This window comes from Mesocricetus auratus, unplaced genomic scaffold (genome assembly GCF_017639785.1).
Source record: "Mesocricetus auratus isolate SY011 unplaced genomic scaffold, BCM_Maur_2.0 Super-Scaffold_100691, whole genome shotgun sequence".
NCBI classification, from domain to species: Eukaryota; Metazoa; Chordata; class Mammalia; order Rodentia; family Cricetidae; genus Mesocricetus; species Mesocricetus auratus.
This window is the reverse complement of record NW_024429267.1, coordinates 18,019,568-18,042,296: the sequence shown is the minus strand read 5'-3', so window position 1 is coordinate 18,042,296 and position 22,729 is coordinate 18,019,568. Positions and strand designations below refer to the sequence as shown.

Here is a 22,729-nt window from a genome sequence, read left to right as displayed (position 1 = left end):
AGGCTTCAAAGCTACACAGAAAAACCCCAACTCGAAGAAGAAGAAGAAGAAGAAGAAGAAGAAGAAGAAGAAGAAGAAGAAGAAGAAGAAGAAGAAGAAGAAGAAGAAGAAGAAGAAGAAGAAGAAGAAGAAGAAGAAGAAGAAGAAGAAGAAGAAGAAGAAGAAGAAGAAGAAGAAGAAGAAGAAGAAGAAGAAGAAGAAGAAGAAGAAGAAGAAGAAGGTGTAGGTGGTTTGTTTTGTTTTCCTTTTCTGAATGGGAAGCACTTGACTTACAAATGCTTTAGAAGCTTTTTTTTTTTTTAAGAAACATCTTTCAAAGGCAAGCAGTTGCAATGTCCACATAGACAGGCTGTCAGTTCCAGGGCCACTGTGGCCTAGTAAACACCTATCCCATAATACAGGTTTGTTTAATTAGAAAAAAGTCACTTACCAAGTACTCCCAGAAGGGTCACTATCCCCGAAAGCACTGAAGGAGCCATCTTCCCTCTGATAGAGCAGTTCCCTTTGATAACCTGAAGACACAAAAACCCACATATAATCAATCCATTTGCTATGGCTCCCTGTTAGGGCCATTGGCAAAGAGGGGAAATGAGGATATCAATCACCTTCCAGGCATCCAAAAGCTAGCAAAGTCAAGGTCGAGCTTCATTTCCTTCTAGTATTCACCAGAAGGATCTCAATGTCTATCTAAATCGTCTACTGTGTCAAGAAAATGCTACCTATGGTGTCAGATCTAAAGCTTAAGGTCAAACAGAAATACAGGTCATTTCTGTCCCTTAGACTGGCAAGAGTAAGGGAAAATGATAATCTAAGGCGGTGTCTCTTAAATGGCTTGGTCATAGACACCTGAGGGAAAATGATAAAACCAACTGGTCTGCTTCCACACCAATTCTACCCTTCAAATTTACACACACACACACACACACACACACACACACACACACACAGTGATTGTAATGAAATGTTACTATATAATTAGGGTTGCTTCAGAGACAGCTCGGTCATAAAGTGGTCACCAGGCAAGCTTGGGGACCTGAGTTCAGATCCCAATCACCTACCCTAAAAGCTGGGCATAGAGACCTACACCTGCAACCCCAGAACTTGAAGGCAGACACTGGAGAATACCCGGCATCTGCTGGTCAGTCCATGGGCTTCAAGTTCAGTGAGAGCCCAGTCTCAAGAAATAATAAGGTGCTGAAACAATTGTGGAGGGCACCTGATGTCAGCCTCTGGACTCCACATGTTCAAGGCCATACACATACCCATACACACAGTGGGCACACACAAATATACACACTGAAATAAATTAAATTAGGGAGTGGTGAAGGCTCCTGCAGAGGCTTCATACTCCCAAACACATGATTTCAAATAAGGGAAGTTGGTTCATGTTTGCAAAGCCATGCACAGAGCTCAAAGTCCAATGTGAGAACTCATGTGACAAGATCATTGCTGAACAGTCTACCCCCCATGAAGTCCCACGCTTTTCTCCCTCAGTTTGCCTGCCAGGCCCCTGCCTCTGAGCATCTGGACTAAGGTATAAGACAGAACAGTATGTTTCACAGTGATGTTTGGAGCTGATAATAAAAGGAATATATACATACTTAAAGTTAAAGGCAAATTTTTTCTTATTTTTAAGAAGAGAACATTGGGTTATAATGTTCATGTTTACACCTAAATTATTACTGCTAAATAATTAATAGAAAATCTTTATTTTATGCTCACTAGGTATGAAAAACCTTTTGATGAGATACTATACATTGGTTAAAGCTGAGATCAAGGCATGACGTCAGCATTTGTGGAAATTACTGCACAGGAGGCCACCCCCCAACATTCCCCATCAGTGTCAAAAGTCCTCATTCCCCCACTAAAGGCAGCTGATCCAGAGGCTGCATCATCTTCCGTGGCAGAGTGGATTAATAAACAGATCCCAGACTTCCAGCTCTGCTCCGATGGAAACACAGGGACCATCGACTGGGAGAAGAGCTGGTTTGACTCTCCAACTCTTTTGAGTCTCTTTTGAGACTCCCCTCCTCATTCTAAGCTGGGCCATGCATGTTTAGAGAACCCTTGGCTGTTTGTCCTCCAAGCAACCACCTATATCAGGCCTAATTTCTACTCTAGTAGCAGAAAAAGATACCAACGACATAGCTATGATGTTTATTGTTAATATAACCATCTTCATCCCACTGTAGTACCAAAACTGGAGACTTTTCTTCATGATAGATGAGCAAGTCAAAAGTTTGGTTTTCTCCAAAAGTTCACCAAGAGATAAGAGCATTGCATTCAAGTTCACTGTTTTACACATAATTCTTTGGTTTGGAAAATAATAATATAATCAGAATTATCAAACATCTCTGAAAATTAAAATATACAAGTCATGAAGCTGTTGGGATAACAGTCTCTAAACTGCTATTTACAATGGGCTGGATACGATGCAAAATTTCCTGAATCATGAGTTTTCTTTGGACTAACCATGGATGTAAAGTGAAGTCAAAACTTATCAAACTAAGGATGAAAGTACTGCTTACAGAAACAAATAAAAAAAGAACACCCCAGGGCTGGAGTGGAGCTCAGCAATATAGTGCTTTCCCAGGCTTAGGGTTCAGTTCTGAGAGGAAGGCAGAGAATATTTTAGCAGAGAAAAACATGTGTTTTCAACTAGACTCAGAGTCTTACATGGAAAACAAACAGCAGGCATTGTGATTTAAATATCTGAAGACTCGGATCACGGAGCTAACTCAACAGATAAAGGCACTTGCTGCCAAGCCTGAGGGGATGTGAGTTCAATTCCCAATACCCACATCGGAACAATGAGACCCAATCTCCAAAAGTCATCCTCTGAACTCTACACACACATACACCCACACCTAGACAACCACATATGCAAAATTTAATTTTAAAATTTTAATTTAAATTTAATTTAAAAAATTATCTGAGGAAAATAATAGATTTAACCTTTCAATTACCAAACAGTTTCAGGATTTCCTGTCCTTGTCAGAAACAGTTTCATATTTCAGTCCTACTTTCTTTTCTTGACAGCAAAATGTGTTGTTTTTCTTTTAATTGTTTCAGCCTTTTAAGTTACAGCTATCCAACTCAGCAACTGCCACTCTGCTGCTACCAGCAGTTGCTAGACCGCAAGAGCCTGAGGTAATTCTGTTCCCTCAACCACCGACTCTTTCAAAGCTACTAAGAAAACTTACTTAAATCTCTGTCCCAATGAAGAACTCAATATTCAAAGAGTGAGGCAGAATCCTGCTTCACAGAGAGCCAATAGCAAGCAGCTCACCTCTTCATGTCTCCTAAGAAGTTCTCATTCTCGCTCCCACCACTCCTTATAAACCCTTCTCCACCTGGCTCCTCCCTACAACTTGCTGTTAGCTAGTTGCTGACGCAGTCTCCTGACTGCAGGTGAATCTTATTTAACAAAACACATCCTTGCATCATTAAACAAATGTTCCAGAACATAAACAAAAGTAACAGACCTTAAAATAATATTCTACAACAAAATTTATTTCATACAATGATGTAGCTGTTGGTTGCTTACAAGACTTAAATAAGACAATGTGCGGTTCCCAAGTGACATTTAAATCATCATTATTCACATGAAAACTACATTAATGTCTTAAAAAATAAAAACTACATTATAGTTACAAGACTTGTAAGATAATCTGTAAAGGGAGACTCTGATGTCACAATGAAGGGTGATGTCAGGAGACATTTACCCTCTGTTTCAGATGGAGTCTGCCGGGCAAGCCAGAGACATGGGTCCCACTTCTGGCTGGTAAGGACATGCCAAGGCTAGGTAGAATGATTAGTGTCTCCAGATAATCATTGCACTATGGAAGTACTTCAGAACTCCCCTAACCCTGACCTCCACACTAGAAGGATGAATTTAAAAGTCCAAGAAGTTGATGGTGATCATTCATCCACCCAGTCAGGACTCACTGATGTGCCCACGTGGTCATACAGTGAAGAGAGAATTAAACACACCACTGAAGTATTAATACAGATAATAATCGAGATAGTTTTAAATGGTGTTAAACGAAGAATATAAAATGATACAGTCTTAGGAGATGGCTAAAACAATCACCCAAAATGATACAGTCTCGGGTCTTGAATAGAGTTCCTATTCTCTGCCAGCTAAGGAATTAAAAGGCAGGAAAAATCTGAAGTGCAACCAGTAGTAAGAGAGAAATCTCAAACACCTCAGCCAAAGAAGGGTTTTACTGAGGTAAGGGAACACACACGCAGCAGGCACACAGAGAAGAGACCCTTGCCAGAGGAGGAGCTGCAAACTCAGTCTCTCCCCAGGACTGTGGCTTTAAAGAGTCTCACTTAGGGTCGGTCAGTTTGCAGACAGACAGGATGGTTCACTGGCCCAGGGGTGCTGTGGAAGACAAAAGCCTACAAAGTCTTTGGCATTTTTTGTTTTGTTCCTCCCCTCCCCTTTGGTTTTTTTCAAGACAGGGTTTCTCTTTGTAGCTTTAGAGCCCATCCTGGAACTAGCTTTATAGACCAGGCTGGTCTCAAACTCAGAGATCTGCCTGCCTCTGCCTTCTGAGTGCTGAGATTAAAGGAATGCGCCACCAGCCAAGGCCTTCGTTTTAAGCTGCTAGGCTTTTGTCTTGAATCAGGAGGGTGAGGTAGAAACCCAACATTTTGAAAATTTGGCACCTTTATTACCTAGCTTTGGCCCCTCTCCTATCTCTCTGCTTAACAGGGAGTCTCTAACTCCTGGTCTTTCAATACAACCTAAGCACTTTCATTACTTCATCTTACGGGTGGGAACTGAGACTCTTGAGTAGCTGAGGAAACAGACCCAAGATAGTGTCCACGGCTAGTGTCTTAACCACGGCACTCTCCTTTCTCCCATGACACCAGACCAAAGCTTTCTCTCCCTCTGGCTGAATGTACTTCTAGCAACCAATAAGCATCAGAAGAGAGCCCCAGAGGGCTACTTGGAACCTTGTTTCCAGGATGGGGATGAAACCCTGGGCCCCAGTCATGCTAGGCAAAAAAACAAACCATGAGGTTCATCTCTAGCTGGCTTTGAAAAGCTGGTTTGACAGCAACCAAGCAGTGTTGTCTTCGGGAAAGAGCAAGGACTGGGTCTTGAGCTGTCAGAACCCTAAGCAAAGTATCACAGGGACAAGCCAAGTCACCTCCAAGGGATGAATAGTTCTTTGAGTGGCTCAAGTCATTCAAATAGAATTTACAGGGCTGGAGCAATGGCCCCACAGTTAAGAGCACTTGCTTCTCTTGCAGATCAACCAAGTTTGGTTCCCAATACCCACTTGGTAGGTTACTACCATCTGTAACCCCAGGCCCAGGGGATCTGACATCTTCTGGCCTCTACAGACACCAGGCACACATGTGGTGCAGAGACATACATGCATACAAAACACTCATATGCACATAATAAAAATTAAAGGTTTGAGTTCAAAGTATTTGATCATCTAAAATTACAGTTCACAAAGCACACTTAAACATGAAATTATTATATGGCATTTTATGAGCTATTTTGCTTTATTAAAATATAACAATGAATTCATATCAAATTATAAAATGCCAATCTAATCTGTATGTACTTTCTAGTTGAAACTAGAAATCTTGTTCTCAGAAAGTACAGAGTTTTAACGCTCCTCTGCAGCTTTTATGCATCTCCTTACTATGACTCTTAAGCCAAGGTGTTAAAAATCAACATGCCATGGTTTAACACAGACAACACTTGATACCCCTTCTTAAATCTAATTATAGTAGAATTTTCAAAAATAATAGTTCCTGTGTATATACATTTAAAATATAAATGATCTACAAATATACATTAAAAGAATCGTTTTTTGGTTTTCGAGACAGGGTTTCTCTGTGTAGCTTTGGAGCCTATCCTGGAATGCACTCTGTAGAACAGGCTGGCCTTGAACTCACAGAGATCCACCTGCCTGTGCCTCCAGAGTGCTGGGCTTAAAGACATATGCCACCACCTCCCAGCTAAAAGAATAGCATTTTTAAATCAACACCTCTATATAAAAAGTAGCAGGTGCTAGATCTCTCATAACTTCCTGGGGGGCCTTTATCAGCTGCTGGGTTGGAGAGCCAGTCAGAATGTCCGCGTCATATATGCTCCTAATGGAGGGAAAACATGAGAACTCAGGCTGCACTCAGCTAGATCCCAAACTCTGTGGCCGTCACCTTTTCTTTGTGTGACCCTTGGTTCCCACTCAGTCCTACCTGGATTGGCACAGCTCACGCTGGTTACTGTCTCTCAACCCAGGTTAACTTTGCTATGAGGGTGGTCACCACAGCTGAGCAGTTGTCACAGCTCATAGAGTCACATCTTTCACTTTCAGAGGTGCAACCATCTACTCCATACACACAGTTCTAACCTGAAGCTAACCTGAGCTACATAAGACTCTGTCTCAAGGAAAACTAGCAAATAAACGACTACAAATGAGCATTCATTCCTCTTTGGTTCTTAAAGAGTTTGGAATTAGCAGCCGTTAAAGAACAGTTGGCTTCAGGAAGACGAGAGGAACCTCCCACTGCCCGACCTCAGCACATCAGGACCGTCTGGTGCCACCAAGCACATACAGACATGACTCCCATCTGTTCGAAAACATGGCCTAGAGAGACCCTGACCTATAAAACACAAACGTTTTTTAACAAAAGTGTGCATCTAATGCTTACCTTGCCTCATAAATGAAAGGGCTTTTTCTTTTAAATCATCTGTCAGCTGTTTCTGTTTAGTCAGATAATCCAAAATGTAAATATTTGGAGCAAAATTTATCATGTTCTGTTCACCACAACCATAAGGCATCCGTATCAGTGAGGCCAGGCCATTGATGGAAGGACCAAGAATATCTCCTGAAAGCACAAAGCACTGGTTCAGAGGGTAATGCTCGCTCACTCTTACCTGCTGGCCTAGGCAGCCTCAGCTCAGTACAGGCATCTCTCATAGAAGTAAGTGGGGCAGAGAAGACACAACCAAAGCAAGAGCAATGCCACAGAGCTGAACTTGTAGATTATGTGATGAGTCGGGAGGCTTCTGCCAAGACACAACCAAAGCAAGAGCAATGCCACAGAGCTGAACTTGTAGATTATGTGATGAGTCGGGAGGCTTCTGCCTTAATAATGACAGGGTATAAACTAAACGTTCCTTTAAATCAAAATGGTGGGAATTGACATTTAATTCTGAAGGAGACTTTGGTGCACTGGAAAAGCTGTGTTTAATTTAAAAGCATTTTAGGTTAAGGTAACTAGAAGTAAGTAACGTTCCTACTGTAAAGGTTTCCAAGAAAAGTGTTCTAGGCAAGGGCTCTCAAGTCTTGCTTACCAGACTCCCTGGTGAGAAGTTTTCAAACTATACTTGTCCGGACCATAGACTAAGAAATTCTAACTTAGTAGGTTTAGAGAAAAACCCAGATAATTGTGTTTTAAAACATTTTATGTAAAATTAGGATCCTCAGCGGTAGCCAAGAGTCACAGAGTCCAGGAGCTCTGCTGTATAAGACACTCCTCCCTCTAGCTACCATGCTTGTGGCCTTGCTACTCGGTGTATCTGTACCCCAGAAGCACCACCATCACCTCAGAAATTCAAAGAGTCAAGCCAGGCATGGTAAAGCATACCTAGAATCACAGCAAAGAAGCTGAGATGCATGGATCTGGATGGCAAGGCTAGCCTGGGCTGCATACCAAGACCTTATCTCATTAAACAAATCCAGTGATATAGTTCAGGAGTAAAGTACTTGTCTGGGATGCATAGTACCCAGTTTTTTATCTTGGGGAAAAAGGAAGGAAGTTTAAGTGAGATGGGAGGAGGAAGGAAGGGGGAAGAGGTACCAAGTTCAGACCCTCCCCAGACATACTAAACCAGGGTTCTTTGTCAAGGAAGACCTCCACGTGCGTGCTGCACGTTGAAAAGCACTGATCTAAGTCACAGAAGTTGACACCAACTAAAACCTTCCACAATCTCTTCCCATAAGGCCTAAGTAAGACAATATATCTATAAATAGATGAAAAGATATTAGCACATGCAAATCAACCAGAGCGTGGTAACACACACTACTCTTACCAATTGCTGTGATCTGAACTCTTTCACTGCCATTGACTGTGTCTGGAGGAAATGAGAAATTCAGAGTCTTCTGGATAGTTTGTACTTTGTTGTCGGTCAGATCCAGTAAGATAGACTGTGAATATGACTTCTCTATTCCTTCAGCCTGTGGAGAAAGGAACACAGCACAATGACTGCTTTATCTGTTCATGGAGAATTGTGTGCAAGTAGGAAGACAAACACCTAGCCCGCTGTGGATGCAGCCACACAAGTACGTACCTACCTACTGTTTCTTGATTCTGACTTCAAATGAGTTAAGCATGTGCTTTCTAGTTAAAATGGGAAAGCATTTCATGGAAATGGAAATGACAATGGGAAAAGGTGTCAAAGAAAACACTAAGGAGTGGATTATCTGTTGTTATACAGAGACACTAAATAACCTTAACTGAAATCAGTTTAACCAAGGTAATTCCACCCCAGAGCAAGAGTGGCCATCTATGCTGGGCTGTGCTTTTATGCACAATGTCCTCTCAAAAAAGTCTACAAAGTCTACTTGGAGGAGTTCCAAAATGCCCACTCTAACTTATGAACCTGACCATGATCCAACAGGATCCCAATACAACACAGTTTGTGGATGTAAATGACTACTTAAAAATACTCGAGAGTCCTAATAATAGTCATGCTTCTTACTCAGACTTAAAGAGGAAAATGGCAATATTTTTATAGCATGCATTTGTTATATTCTACCAACAGATGAGAAAACAACTAGGTATTACCAAGAGGGTGGAGGAGAGGACATTTTAGGATTGCAACAAATTTGACACACAAACACCATCTCCCATTTGCCCTTCAATTCCACGTTTTGTTTCTACTATATCCATTTATAACCCAAATATTTACCTTTACTAAAACCTTCTGGGTGATCTCATCAGCAGCAGTGGGTGAGGCAGCCTTCACTGTGATGGGAATTTCCCCCAACTGTATTGGCCTGATGGGAAAAAGCAGAGTGACGCCATCCTCACTGGGAACCAGAGCAGCCTGCTGGTACATGGTGTCATTGCTGTTACTTGAAGACATTATAACATCAAAGTCGTCACTTTCCCCAATGAGCACTACAACCTGGGAAGGAAAATACAAAACCCCAAGTTAAGTATTAAAAAAATGCTCCTCTGCAGAGTTTCTGTCACTGTGTTAAGTGCTGTTACAAGTATGAGACTCAAAGCAGGAGAAAAATGAGACCAAGATTAGGGAAAAATAGAAAGGAAATCAGATTTATTGTATGCATTCCCTATCTACTTCAAGATACAACTGGGGAAAGGCATTCTTTGGCTTCATTTCCAGTCCTTTCACTAACTTGATACACAAGGCCCTGGAGTGATGGGACTATCCACAAAAAGGTCATTGCAAATATAGTTTCAACACCACTTAATTTAACTGTTCCATCCTAGGAGATACAGGTCCCATTAGGGAAGCACGAGACAAATAAGTTGAAATATTGTTTTAGCTACTGAGAGTCTCTGCAAAAATTATTCAATGAAAGGTGTGGTTAATACATAAGTCCTAAAGCATATCTCTCTATTTTATTTTTTAGACAAGATTTCTCTATGTAGCCCTGGTTATCCTGGAACTTTCTCTGTAGAGCAGGCTGGTCTTGAACTTAGAGATCCACCTGCCTCTGCCTCCCAAGTACTGGGATTAAAGGCATACACTATTACTGCCAGCTCTAAAACATATCTAATCTACAAACGTGTATTAAAATGACAAAACTTTCTATTCTCCTTAAATAGTATTCTTCCAGGCTTGAGGTTTTTGTTGTTTTGTTTTATTTTTGAGACACGGTCTTACTGTGTAGTTCTGGCTGACTTGAGAATTGTTATGTAGATCAGGCTAGCTTTGTACTCACAGAGATATTCCTGCCTCTACCACTCCCTCCAAGTTCTGGGATCAAAGTTATACACCACTATGCCCAGAGGTATGAGAGGGTTTTGAGTTTGTAAACCTGGAATTCATTATGTATGCCAGGCTAGCCTCAAACTTGCAGCAATCCTCCCTGACTCTGCCTCTCAAATGTTAGGATTATAGGTGGTTCCCTCTACAACGAGCATGGGCCTTACATTTCACAAAGTATTTTCCAATTTATTTTCTCATGACAACTTTTTTGCATAGTGATTATGATTCTCATAAAATAGATAAAGAATCTCTAATCACATTAAGTTATCTGCTAATGATTGGTCAACTGGATATTAGGCTTTCTCTCAATCTGTTCATTATTATACTATAACATTCTGACCACATTACAAAGCACTATGGTGGGATGCCATGCTCAGTGGCAGTAAGACCATGATATAAATCTGGTACATAAGCTAGCTTATTGGACCCCACTCCCTATGGTGGGATGCCATGCTCAGCCTTAATGAATGGGAGAGGGACTTGGCCAGCGCCAACCTATTGTGCCAGACTTTGTTGACTCCTTATGGGAGCCCTTGCCTGTGAGGAAGAGTGGGTGGGGTGGGGATGGACTGAGGGAGGTGGGGTGGAGGCAGGAGGAGGAGTAGGAGGGAAAACTGTGATTGGAATATAAAATGAAATGTAAAAGAATAAATAAATTATTTTAAAAATACAGTTAGAAAACAAAAGGCTGGACCTGAGCGAATAGCTCAGTGGTAGACCTGTACCCATTTAATCTGCAACATGAAAAAAATAATAAGTAAGCATTTTGATTTACTGTGCAGGTTGTGCATACTTAAAGACAGTACAGCATCTCAGATAATAAGAAAACAAACCATTTGGCTAAGGCAACTGTAAGTGCAGCATGAACAGTAGATAAGTCCTAAGCCCTGCATTCCAGCAAACTGCCTAAGGAGACACAGGAACATGACTCACAAAATAAGTCCCTGAACACATAATACTCTATATAACCATGGAGACAACAAACATAACAGAGTAGTGGGTGAAGTTTCTCAGGAAAAGAATCCTGGCTGCCATCTGTCTCAGAGAGAATAAATTCTTACCAACTGCAGCAGGTACAAAATGGTAATAAGAATAAAAAACACGTTCTGGATACCGAAGACCAGGAGGAAACGCAGGGAAATAGAAGAGAGAAAGGCATATCTTCAAGACTAAAAGGAAGTTACTGGGATCAATGGAAGGATATGTACTGGAAAAATAAGAGAATATGCAAAGATCCTAATGACAGACACAGACATTAATAAGCAGAAGATGTTTTCAATCTCCTAGCAAAGTACAAAATGCTTGGAGGAGTGTCAGACATGTGATAGCTCCCTAAGAGTCACTGGTCAGGGAGGCACCAAAGGACCCCAGAAAAATATAGGTTATTTCCATTGTCTTGGTAAGACCCTATTGCTCAAGATACCACACACTTTAGTTATCCTACAAAGAAAATCATGCTACAACTAAGCCAGAAACTTCCTCCTTGTTGGCTAACCCTCATAATGCCAAAAGCTGCTATGTAGGTAAATTAGGGAGAAAAAATATCAATGACATTACTGTGGTGGTTTGAAAGAAAATGACCCCCATAGACTCATAGGGAATGACGCTACTAGGAGGGATGGCCTTGTTGGAGTAGGTGTGACCTTGTTGGAGGAAGTACGTCACTGTGATGGTGGGCTTTGAGGAGTCATATGCTCAAGCTGCACCCTGTGTGGCTCACAGTCTCCTGCTCTTGCCTGCAGATCAAGATGTAGGACTCTCAGCTTCTTCTCCAGCCCCATGTCTGCCTGCACGCTGCCATGTTTCCCACCATGACAATAATGGACTTAACTTCTGAAACTATAAGCCCGTTCCAATTAAATGTTTTCCTTTGTAAGAGCTGCCCTAACTAAAATAATTGCCCATATGTGGATCTTGTATGCTGTAACACCATCTGTCAGGCAAGATCTGCCCATTGGGGCAACAGTGGGTTGACAGCTATAGTTGTAACCAACTGCCTCCTGATTATTCCTGAGGCCTACTCTCTGTTTATACCCATGGGTTAGTGTTGTCCTCAGCCTTGGTCAATGCAATGAACAGAGGTTAATGCCAAGACTTGGCCAACAACACTCAGTTACGACTGGGTAAGGCACTCACAGGGTCCAGCCCATCCTTAAGGAGCTAATGGAAGTTCTAATGACTGTGGAGGGAGGGAGGGTCCCTATCTTCAGTGGTGTAGCAACCAGAAAGCTGTCTATACTTTGGTGAACAGCTCCACACACGTGCTCATGTGGTGGCCCTTGTTAAAAGCAAGTGAGCCACGATACAAAAAAGAAAAAGAAAAGACATGGAAGTTGGAGGAGAAACCTGCTGGGAGGAGGAGGAGGAGGAGGATGAGAGAGGCTGAAGTGAGTGTGACCAGGAATGTGTCATATACAGGTGTGAAGTTGTCAAAGAATAAATTTTTCTAAACATGTAACTTACCAAGTTAAAAGGATAAAAACATACATAAGCCAAAACAAAAAAGTTAAGTTAAAAAAAAATGCTCAGAGACCCTGATGCTCAAGTACCATGCAACCAATTGATTCTCCATCCTCTATTTTGTCTCAAAGTGTAAATAATCAACAAAACTTTGGGCGCATTACCTTAGTGGTATCGTTCAAATAATTGAATATGGTCACTTCCAAAGCAAATTCTTCACCTCTGATAACAGAGTAGGGAAGATTCAAGTTAATGAAAAACGGTTGGAAGGCTTGCAGCTAGAAAGAACACAATGAATATGTTTTAATTCAGACACAAATGCTTCCAATTACATACAGTTAAGAGCAATATCCTGTATAGCCTATAACACTTAGAGGTATCCTCTGGCCTATCAACCAACACCAATTAACAACCAAATAAAGACTTGACTGTTATTGAGCGTAGTAACCACTGTACTACATTAAGGACCCAGCAGAGACCAAGCACTCCATAAATTACTCATGCAATCATTACACCCCTATAAGGGTGTTATGTTCCATTTTTATCTATTAAGAAATGGTGTTCATAAATCTCTGAGACTACTACAGGCTCATATTACTTAAAAGGGAAAGTGCCAGAGCCATATCCCATTCTCTCTGATACCAAAACAAGTTGTCCCTCTGTTATTCAGTCTGTACTGACTCCATAATTTGTTTCAAAAGTTAACTCTCCAATCAAACAGTCCCTGCTTGAGATTCATGTGGGGAAATCTCAATGTGGTCCACCCAGCAATGTTCTGCTTATTGTGTTCTCACATGTACACAGACACACCTATCTGCCTCTTGGTGACTCAACTCTGAAACTGTTACCAAACCTACAGGAGAGACCAAGCCCCACTCCCCTACCTGAAATTGAACCTGGTTACTTTAAGCCAGTGGTCTCAACAACAGAAGTAAGCCCCTCTAGTAGGTATGTCCAGCCCAGGCCCTTGTGGGCCATATGCCGGCAAAGCCAACACAAAGGTGGACCAATACAAAATTAAACATAGAAGGTTTTATCTAGATGTTTATTTTTTTGAAATTTTGTTGCATATTTCTTAATTGTGAACTTTGTAGATGCCAAGACCATCTCACAAATGTCAAAAGGTTGAACATACTGCCAGGCTTAGGTGGCCATTTGTACATTGGACATTTTAGATGGTCACAGTGATTGAAGGGCACTAGTGGCACTTTGTGGAAAGCAGATCTACAGTAAATACTTAGGATTGTCCCAAACAATGAACAACTACTGTCTTGTATTCCTCATGATTCTTGACTTATCTATTATTAGTATGTGATTTGTTATTTGGAACATAGAAACATAATGTGTTGCTTGGTGCATTTGACTCTACAGATCCTATAATTGAAGGTGTCAAGTAAGTATCTATATAGATATTGAATATTTGCTCAGATATTCATGTAAATAAAGAATCTATTTAAACCACCTGAACTTCCACAATTCCATATACAAACCCAAAGCACTTTGATTTCTACAACTTTCACTTGAGAATGGTAATGAGGCAACATAAAATATCTGTTATAGATGCTTTCAAGTATAATTGGAGTGCTACCTATTGGGCTAAGGCCATTCATGATCCTCATATTCCCAAGCACAGACATGAAGGACTGTCTACTAGGAGACGCTTTGAGAAGCTGTGCTCATCTTTAAAGTAATCTGGCCATTGGAAGTTATTACATCAGGTCAATAATAAATTTTTTAACCAAATAGGGGCTGGGGAAATAGATCACAGGTTAAGAATATCTGCTGTTCTTATGGAGAGATGGCTCAGCAGTTAAAAGCGTTGCACATTCCCTGCTATCCCAGAGGACCCAGATTTAATTCCCAGGACCCATATGGCAGATCACATCTGTCTGTAACTTCAGTTCTGTGCGATTCAACACCCTCGCACAGACGTATATACAGGCAAAACACTAATGCACATAAAATAAATAAGTTGGTGGCACACGCCTTTAATCCCAGCACTCAGGAGGCAGAGGCAGGCGGATCTCTGTGAGTTCAAAGCCAGCCTGGTCTACCGAGTGAGTTCCAGGACAGGCTCCAAAACAATACATAGAAACCCTGTCTCGAAAAACCAAAAAATAAACAAATAAATGTGTAGATAATAATAATAGTGTTTTCAAAGATGGTAACACAGATGAAAGCAGAAGGGTGAAGGCACAGTAAACTGTGATAAATAAAGCTGGGTAGTCTTTTGTTTCTGAGCCTCATTGGTTTCATCAGACTGGAGAGACCTCCTTCTGTAACTACCTCTGCTGGAGCAGTTGTTAACCCAAGACCCAAGTCTTCCGAGATCACAAAAGCAGAAGCCACCCAGGAAGTGATGGAATCGGGTACAGTAACTTCAAAGTCTTGGTAAAACTTGGATCTGAAGTCAAGACAAATGCAGAAATTACAAAACCAAGATTTCACATAATTCCAAATAAGTCAACATAACTACAAATTTTGGAAGAATTTTAGAAGAATTTTAATTTTCATATATATCATTTACATATCTTAGTTTAAAATCATGTAGCATTTCAATTTCTCAAGAAATACTTTATAGCATTATACTTTGTGTGCTCCAACAAAATCTTTCTACAAACTTCACACCTTCAAAATTGATTACTATATTTTCACAAATTTTTATTTAAATATGTTTTTAAGCTTTACTCCAATATTCCTCTCTCAATTTACAGATAACTTTGTGGGTGTTTGTTTTTGTTTGAATTCTTATCAATTCTGTTACAGGTTTTCTTCCAACAAAAACCAGGAGACTTCAAAGAAGTTTAATTCACCCTTCATTCTACAAAGGCTCACTCTGTCCTTGCTAATACTTTATGGCCATGATCTGCATGTGTCTCAACCAAACACTACAGTTAGATTCATTCAACATCACTGAAACCCCAACCTCCTTAATCTACTTAGCTCATCAACACATAATATTTATGCTTCAAACACATTAGAAAGTGGGCAAGTATTCCCCAAAATATACACTAAGTGAAACATAAATGAACAAAGAACTTTACAAATCTTTACCCCATGTGGGAGTCTAGCCAAATCCATGTTTCTGGAAAATGTTTCCTGACATGTGGGTTGCTAACCAAAGAAAAGTCTTGAAAACCAATCCAGTTTCCCTCATTTTCATCCGCAGACCGATCAAAATATTCTGCGGTATCATCTGCAACAAACATTGGCGATGGTGAGGAAGGAAAAGGCACTGGAGAGAAAGTATTGCAAGTTTGGCTCCCAGAACCTGTGACCTAGCAGCAGAATGAGCTGTAGAATTTATCTTATTCAACTCTCTCATTTTCTGAAGAAGCCTGAGCAGCAGACAAATCAGATGACTTACCAAAACACATGAACAGGGACCTCAGAACTAAAAATATTTTTCAGTGTACTCTGTCCCATGTCAATAACTGAAAAGTTTAAAGTTTAGTTGCCTATTTTCAAGTTAAATTATTAAAATACATCACTTTTTAAACCCACGTGACTTTTATACTCTCCTTTGAAAGCTCATTTTGTCAACCTAAGACACTATAGTTAGTTCATTTGTTGGATTTTACAATCTAAAAAATGTATGTGGCTACACAGACTTTGTGTCATTTATCTCCTTTTTTCAATTTTCTGTAAGTCTAATTATTTCAAAATATGAGCTAAGCACGGTGGTGTACACCTTTAAAGCCAGCAGCACTCAGGAGGTAGAAGCAGGTGAATACCTACATAGTAATTTTCAGGACAACCAATACTATGTAGAGAGACCATGTCTCAAGAAATTTTAATTTAAAATATAATTCAAAGAAAATTACACCATGGCGTGGTAGGTACCAAGGCTATAATAAAAGGTTACTACAATGAAATCTCTTTACAGTCTATGGAGAAGATAGAAACATTGCAGTAAACATGAAAGGGTGACAATATATAAGGTCTACTGAACAGAAAATAGTTAACTTTACAAGGAATCTGAATGGTGAAAGGAATCTCAGTAGAAATTACTCCTTCTGCAGTAAGCTGTCTGCATTACATTTCCTTTCATTAAGTCTTGAGACAGAGAGCAGCACACGAAGAAGAAAAAGCTAAGTCGAGTACAAAGCAGTCTCCAGAATACACAGTGAGTCCTTGATAAAAATGGCATCAGTGCAAAGAGAAGGAATGCTTGGGCTCAGATTTTGAGTGCCTAAGTCATACTAAAGGCTTTGGACTGCATTTTGCACATAATGATCACTGGAGGTCTAAGCTAAAGAAGAACATAAGGTAACACGTGCTTTGCTAAGTCAGCTCTGGCATCAACATGAAAAACGGCGCTATGGGAAACAATGTTAGGAGGCAATGGACAAGGGGGTCAGAACGGTAGCTGGAAGCCAGGCAGAGATGAGAGAGGGTAAGAGACGGCCGGCATGTTTTCGCTCATTTTTTGGATGTTAGCTTTGAATCTTCAGATGTGTGTTTCGTTTGGAATGCCCACAGAGGTCAGCAAATTAGTAGGAGGGCACAGGTAGCACTTTCAAAGGAAGAGAGGAAAGAAGCTATGGTGTAAAGGCTTAAAGGGGAATAATGGAATACGAAGGTTAAATTGGTGAGGTGTAAGACGTCAGTCAGGGTAGAAGAGGGAATATGTAGAAGGCTAAATAACACTAAAGACAATTCAAAACGTCAGATAGGAACCTTTTGGAAGCCTCCGTAAAAATGCAGAGAGAGAGAGAGTATTATAATAGAGCTAAGGAAATGGTTCGGCGAGCTCCTGGAAACCAGTTGCAGAGAGGGAGTGATGGGCAAGGGGGTCAAGACAGGGCTGATGAAACCCACAGACACAGCTGACCTGAACAAGGGGGAGCTCATGGACCCCAGACTGATGACTGAGAGGCCAACAGGGACTGATCCAGACCCCCAGAATATGGATGTCAGTGAGGAGGCCTCAGCAATCTATGGGGCCTCTGGTAGTGGATCAGCATTCATCCCTGGAGAAAGAATGGACTTTGGGAGCCCATTCCACGTGAAGGGATGTGCTCTCAGCCTGGACACACAGGGGAGAAGACCCGGTCCCTGCCTGGAATGATACGACAGACTTTGGGGGATTTCCCCATGGAGTGCCTCATCCTCCCTGAGGAGAGGAGGGAGGATGAGATGGGGAGCGAGTGGGGGGCTGGGAGAGGAGGGGAGGTAGAGGGAGCTGGGATTAACATATGAAGCAGGTTCCTTTCTAAGTTAAATTTTAAAAAAAGAAGAAGAGGAAGAAGAAACAGTTCAGCAGTGAAGAACACTTATTGGTCTTACAGAGAACCCAAGTTTGATTCTCAGCACCCATGTAAGGCAGCTCACAACCATTTGTACTCGGGATCCAACATCTTCAGCCTCCAAGAACACCAGCATTCTTGTATACAAACACACATGTACATAACTTTAAAATTGGTTACCCTATAACAGAATGACAATGCCCTGCTAGACACCATATACTAAGAAATTCAAGGTCCAGGGCCCAGAATGGATTACTTCTTTTGGAGTTTGTTGGCCATTGAGTCCCCATAGACCCCCAAATATTACAAGCCACTGCCAGTGTACTTGGTTACCCTCCAGAACTTGACTGATGCTAAGAAGACCCTAATGCTTCAAAAATTGGTTCCTTTTAAATAATTCCAAAATAACAACACAGTTAGTGATACAAATTAAAATCACAAGATCATCCAATACATCCCAACCATAATCCCACCTTAAAAACTAAACTACAGAAGCAAAGGGAAAGCATCCATTTCAAAGATGAAGTCAGGAGCCCAGAGGACATCCCTTGTCATCTCAAACGTACTTCTAAAGTCCCGCACTTAAGCCATAGCAGTCAGGTCGAACCAGAAAGTACCCTTCCATTATAAGTAATATTCAATATATGAGCTAAGATATATCCAGCTAAGCATGTTGTCGGGTTTTACTTACAAACACCATCAATGTTATCCTTTATAAGGTTTGCATCCGTCAACACCCAGAGACCACATTCCTAGAAAAAAAATTAGTAAAAACTTTTAACTAAAATAAAATTAAAATCAAAGCTTTAATGTTCTTTAATCATAGAAATCCCCCATACTCCCATTTGGGGATTTAGGTACACAGGTGGGTGGGGGTGTCTTCCCTTTTCCCTTCTTCTCTCACACAAACATACTTTTCAAAGTCAAATATAGTAATGTAAAAGAAAAAAAGTTCTTAGTGACAATTCCACTAACCTAAGAATGAATCAGCAAATTTTTCCATTTGCTTTTAAAACTGAAAGGATGTATCTCTCCACTCAGATTAGATTTATAGAACAGTGAACTTCAGTCACACTTTCAATAGAGGTTAGTCTTCATCATGATAATTATGAAAGTGTTTGTAACAGTAAAAGACACTAATATCAGGGCTGGAGAGATGGCTCAGCAGTTAAGAGCACTGGCCGGTCTTCCAGGAGTCCTGAGTTCAATCCCCAGCAATAACTTGGTAGCTCACATCCATCTCCAGTGGCATCTGGTGCCCTCTTCTGGCATAAAGGTGTGCAAGCAGATAGAGCACTCATACATAAAATAAATACATCTTTTAAAAGTAATTAATTAAAAGCCCTAAGAGTCAAAAAGACACTAGTATCTTTTCAGATTATTTAGCCAACTATCCATACCTGAAAGACAGCAAAGGAATTCATGAACATGCCTAGATAATACCCTGTGTTATAAAGTTCCAGTTCGTGGACCACCTGCACAAAGATAAGACACAGAGTGAATTGATTTCTGTCAGTCTATCCTGCCCTCTTCTCATTCCTTAGAAATAATTCAGTATACAGTCCCCAAGCTTATTGAACTTGAAAATGCCACAAATCAAGGTACCACAAATACATAAGTGATCATTCATCATTCGATCAACCACAATTACACTTCTTAATTTAAAACTATGTTTACTCTGCTCAGTCATACCGAGTCCTTATAAATATAGACGAGTTTCTCCTAAGATGGAGTGACATGTCACTGATGGTGTAACCAACACATAGGGGTCAGCATTGAAATCTAGCCACACTTTTAGCTGAAACAAACAGGCTAAGTTGAAGGGGGGTTGACACAAATTCTCTAAGAAGTCTGTCACTTAAATTCATAAAAGAGTGAATGTAAATTATTAATATGCAGACAAATACTCATTGGTAATAAAAGCATTAGAGAATGCCAGTAAGAATTTTTTTAATAATGAGATATTTGCATACATCACTTTAGCAATGCAATTGTTTTTAAGGACACTGCTAGTAAGCATGGATAAAACAAGCTAAAAGGATTGATAAAAATGCTTTCTCTTTTCCTCAAAAGAGTAAACAAGGACTCAGAATCTGACCCAGCAATTCTTCCCCTAGATATACACTCAAAAGAACTAAAGGCAGAAACTCAGCGGTACTTCCATGCCAGCACTCACTGCAGCGGGATTCACAGAAGCCAAAGGCGGAAGTTCAAGTGGCAGTCAAGAAAGGACAGACAAAATGCAGCATACACCTTTAGTGGAGTACTAGAGAGCCACACATTGAAACAGCCCTCTGATGGACTTGCCGCAGCAGAGCTTAGTTGAGTGAACCGAAGCAAGCAAAAAGCCAAAGGTTATGGAATTCCATTTACATAAATAGCTAGAATAGGCAAATTATAAAAAGTAAATAGAGGTTAATAGAAGCTAGACACAAGGGTTCGGGAGTAGGGAATTGTTGCTTACTAGTTACAGAGTCTCTGCAGGGAGCAACAGAAAACTTCTGTACCCACACATGCGATTTTTTTTGTGTATTTTACTAGCAAGGACCCCTCAAGTATTATATGCTTCTTGGTAATATTTGATACTTCTCTCTTATTGGTGTTATCATTATACACACAAATGGAGACAAAGGCAGGATTAAAAAGCATGAAGAAAGCACTGGTGTACCCCTTTAATCCCAGCACTCGGGAGACAGAGGCAGGCGGGTCTCGGTGAGTTAGAGACCAGTCTGGTCTACAAGAGTGAGTGCCAGGACAGGCTCCAAAGCTACACAGAGAAACCCCGTCTCAAAACACCAAAAAAAGAAAAAGAAATCAAAGTTAATAAAAGGCTTCCTAGGAGCTGGAGGGATGACTCAGTGGTTAAAAGCAATTGCTGCTCTTACAGACAACCTGAGTTCGGTTCTCAGCACTTACATCAGGCAGCTCACAATCATCTTTAACTCCAGTTCCAGGCGATCCAATGCCCTTTTTCAGGCTCCTCAGTCATATACATACAGGGCATACATCCACCCAGAAGTATACACACATATATGGAAATAAAAACAAAAATAACCCTTTTTTTTTAAAGACTTTCTATCACAAACTGAAACACCCACAACCATGCTGCGACATTCTGCTATGCTAACAGCCTCACTGCGTGGACAGTAAGCAAATACAGTGCTGGAACAGACATGAAAAAGAAAATCACCAAAAGAGCAAAGAGAAGCACTTCATCCACAACAAGCTGCAAGTGCCATCAGCCCCAGTGACAGACAACAGAGTTGGAGCCAGAGGCAGACAAAAGAGGAGAGAAGACATCAGGACTACATCTCTGGCTCACTTCCTGTTCCTCTTCTACTCTTGCTCAGGGGTGAACAACGCTTGCACCAGGCACCATCTACCTCATGAAACCCTCCTTTCTCCCCACCTCAACAAGAGCATTGCCCAAGCTGTGTATAGAAACCAAGCCTGGAAGATCCCATACACTTAAATATCCTTAATGCATTCAGGAAGTCATGACAACACACATAAGCAAGCCAAAGTCTACTATCTACCACAGGATCCCCATGCCCCAGTTCAGGGCCAACTCTGGAGAAACAGGAAGCCTGGATGAGAGAAAGTTTTTAAAAATGGAAAAGTGAAGGATATCTTGAGTGGACAGTGGAAGTGTGTGGGTTGACACTGGGCAGAAGACAGCTAGAGCAGTAGCCAGGAGACTGCAGCCTGGGAGAAAGGTTTCTGTTCTGAGACACTTAGGAGACTCGAGATAGCAGCCAAGTTGCCCGAAGGAGGCAGACTATCAAAGCTGCCTAGAAGAAACAGAGACCACTTGAGTCGTCTGGAAGAGGTTCACACCAACTAAGCTACCTAGAAGGCACACTCTCCAGCCTGTTGAGCTACCTACAATCTTCCAGCTGTCACCCATTAGACGGTGGACTTTTGGTGATGCAGTTGTCTTTGAATCATTTCTACTTCTATAATTGACCCTAATAAACTCAGTGGCTCATCTATTAGGTTGTGTGGCATCCTTACTCTGCTTTGCTATCAGTTCTCTATCTGGAATGAGTGATGTCTGTTCACATCTCCCAAGATGTAGTGTCATACAACAGCTGGGAACCATAGATTGTGAGCTGTCAAGTCACAGCCTAGACTGCTTCTTAACTCTCTGATCCAGAAAGAGCTTCAGGGAGGCATGTTCTAATTCAGGTTATGGGATATGGCCTAAAGGTGCAGACCTGTGTCCTATCCTGATGCTCAGTCTTCCCCAGTAGACAGTATCACAGCAGACACAGGTCAACTAGACTTCTAAAGAGAATACTACTCTTTAGAGGCACACAACATGTGGCGTAGAATTATGGCAAAGGCATAGGAAATCCATGTGTGGTCATATATGCTTTTAACCTAGGTGGCTGAAGCAGGAGACTCATGAGTTTGAGAACAGTCTGTGTCACATAGTAAGAATCTGCCTAGCAGGACATTGGTATCTCACGCCTTTAATCCCAGCACTAGGGAGGCAGAGGCCAGCCTGGTCTACAGAACTACACAGAAACTCTGTCTCAAAAAAAAACTGTCTCAAAACATAATAATAAAACAAATGACCACAGTATGTAGCTCAGTAACAGAGAGCTTGCCTAGCATGGTACAATGGCCTAGGTTAAATTTCTAAGAATACACACACAACTCATACTGGATCACAAATGCTTAGAAAACACACTGCTCATCATATCCTAGAACTAGAGAAAAATTCTAAATTAATATTGAATTTCAAAGTAAGCACAGTAAATATATATAATGGATACAAGGAAATATTAGTAATATATATACATATAATTAGTAATAAGAACAAAAATTAAGATCCAAAAGGTAATAATAGAGATTAAAAATATAATAGACACCAAAAGAAAAGTAAATTTTAAAATACACGTGTACTTCTGCCCAACATTCACTGGAATGCAAATACTTTCTTCTTTGAAGGCTTTTCTGTTTCCCAGCTTATACATCCAGAGGGACTAATGAATTTCCTTTAAATATGTAAAGT

General features: G+C 40.8%; 1 protein-coding gene and 1 long non-coding RNA gene across 3 annotated transcripts in view; one reads left to right on the top strand and one right to left on the bottom strand.

Annotated features, from left to right (window-relative positions):
• The window catches only part of Cd109 (CD109 molecule), a 101,223-nt gene that overhangs the window by 19,401 nt on the left and 59,093 nt on the right, over positions 1-22,729 (bottom strand). For both annotated transcript variants that reach the window (XM_005073758.4, XM_021229342.2), the window contains exons 16-24: positions 19,110-19,184; positions 18,401-18,461; positions 15,515-15,656; positions 14,747-14,864; positions 12,625-12,738; positions 8,951-9,169; positions 8,072-8,216; positions 6,688-6,864; positions 431-512 (exon numbers count right to left, since the gene is read on the bottom strand). In XM_005073758.4, coding sequence (XP_005073815.1) covers positions 431-512; positions 6,688-6,864; positions 8,072-8,216; positions 8,951-9,169; positions 12,625-12,738; positions 14,747-14,864; positions 15,515-15,656; positions 18,401-18,461; positions 19,110-19,184 — 1,133 coding nt within the window. The remainder of the gene's footprint in view (positions 1-430; positions 513-6,687; positions 6,865-8,071; positions 8,217-8,950; positions 9,170-12,624; positions 12,739-14,746; positions 14,865-15,514; positions 15,657-18,400; positions 18,462-19,109; positions 19,185-22,729) is intronic.
• On the top strand, positions 3,736-15,602 carry LOC121137501. The gene is made up of 3 exons (XR_005874753.1): positions 3,736-3,784; positions 8,216-8,321; positions 15,227-15,602. It is a non-coding gene; the product is annotated as an uncharacterized LOC121137501 (long non-coding RNA).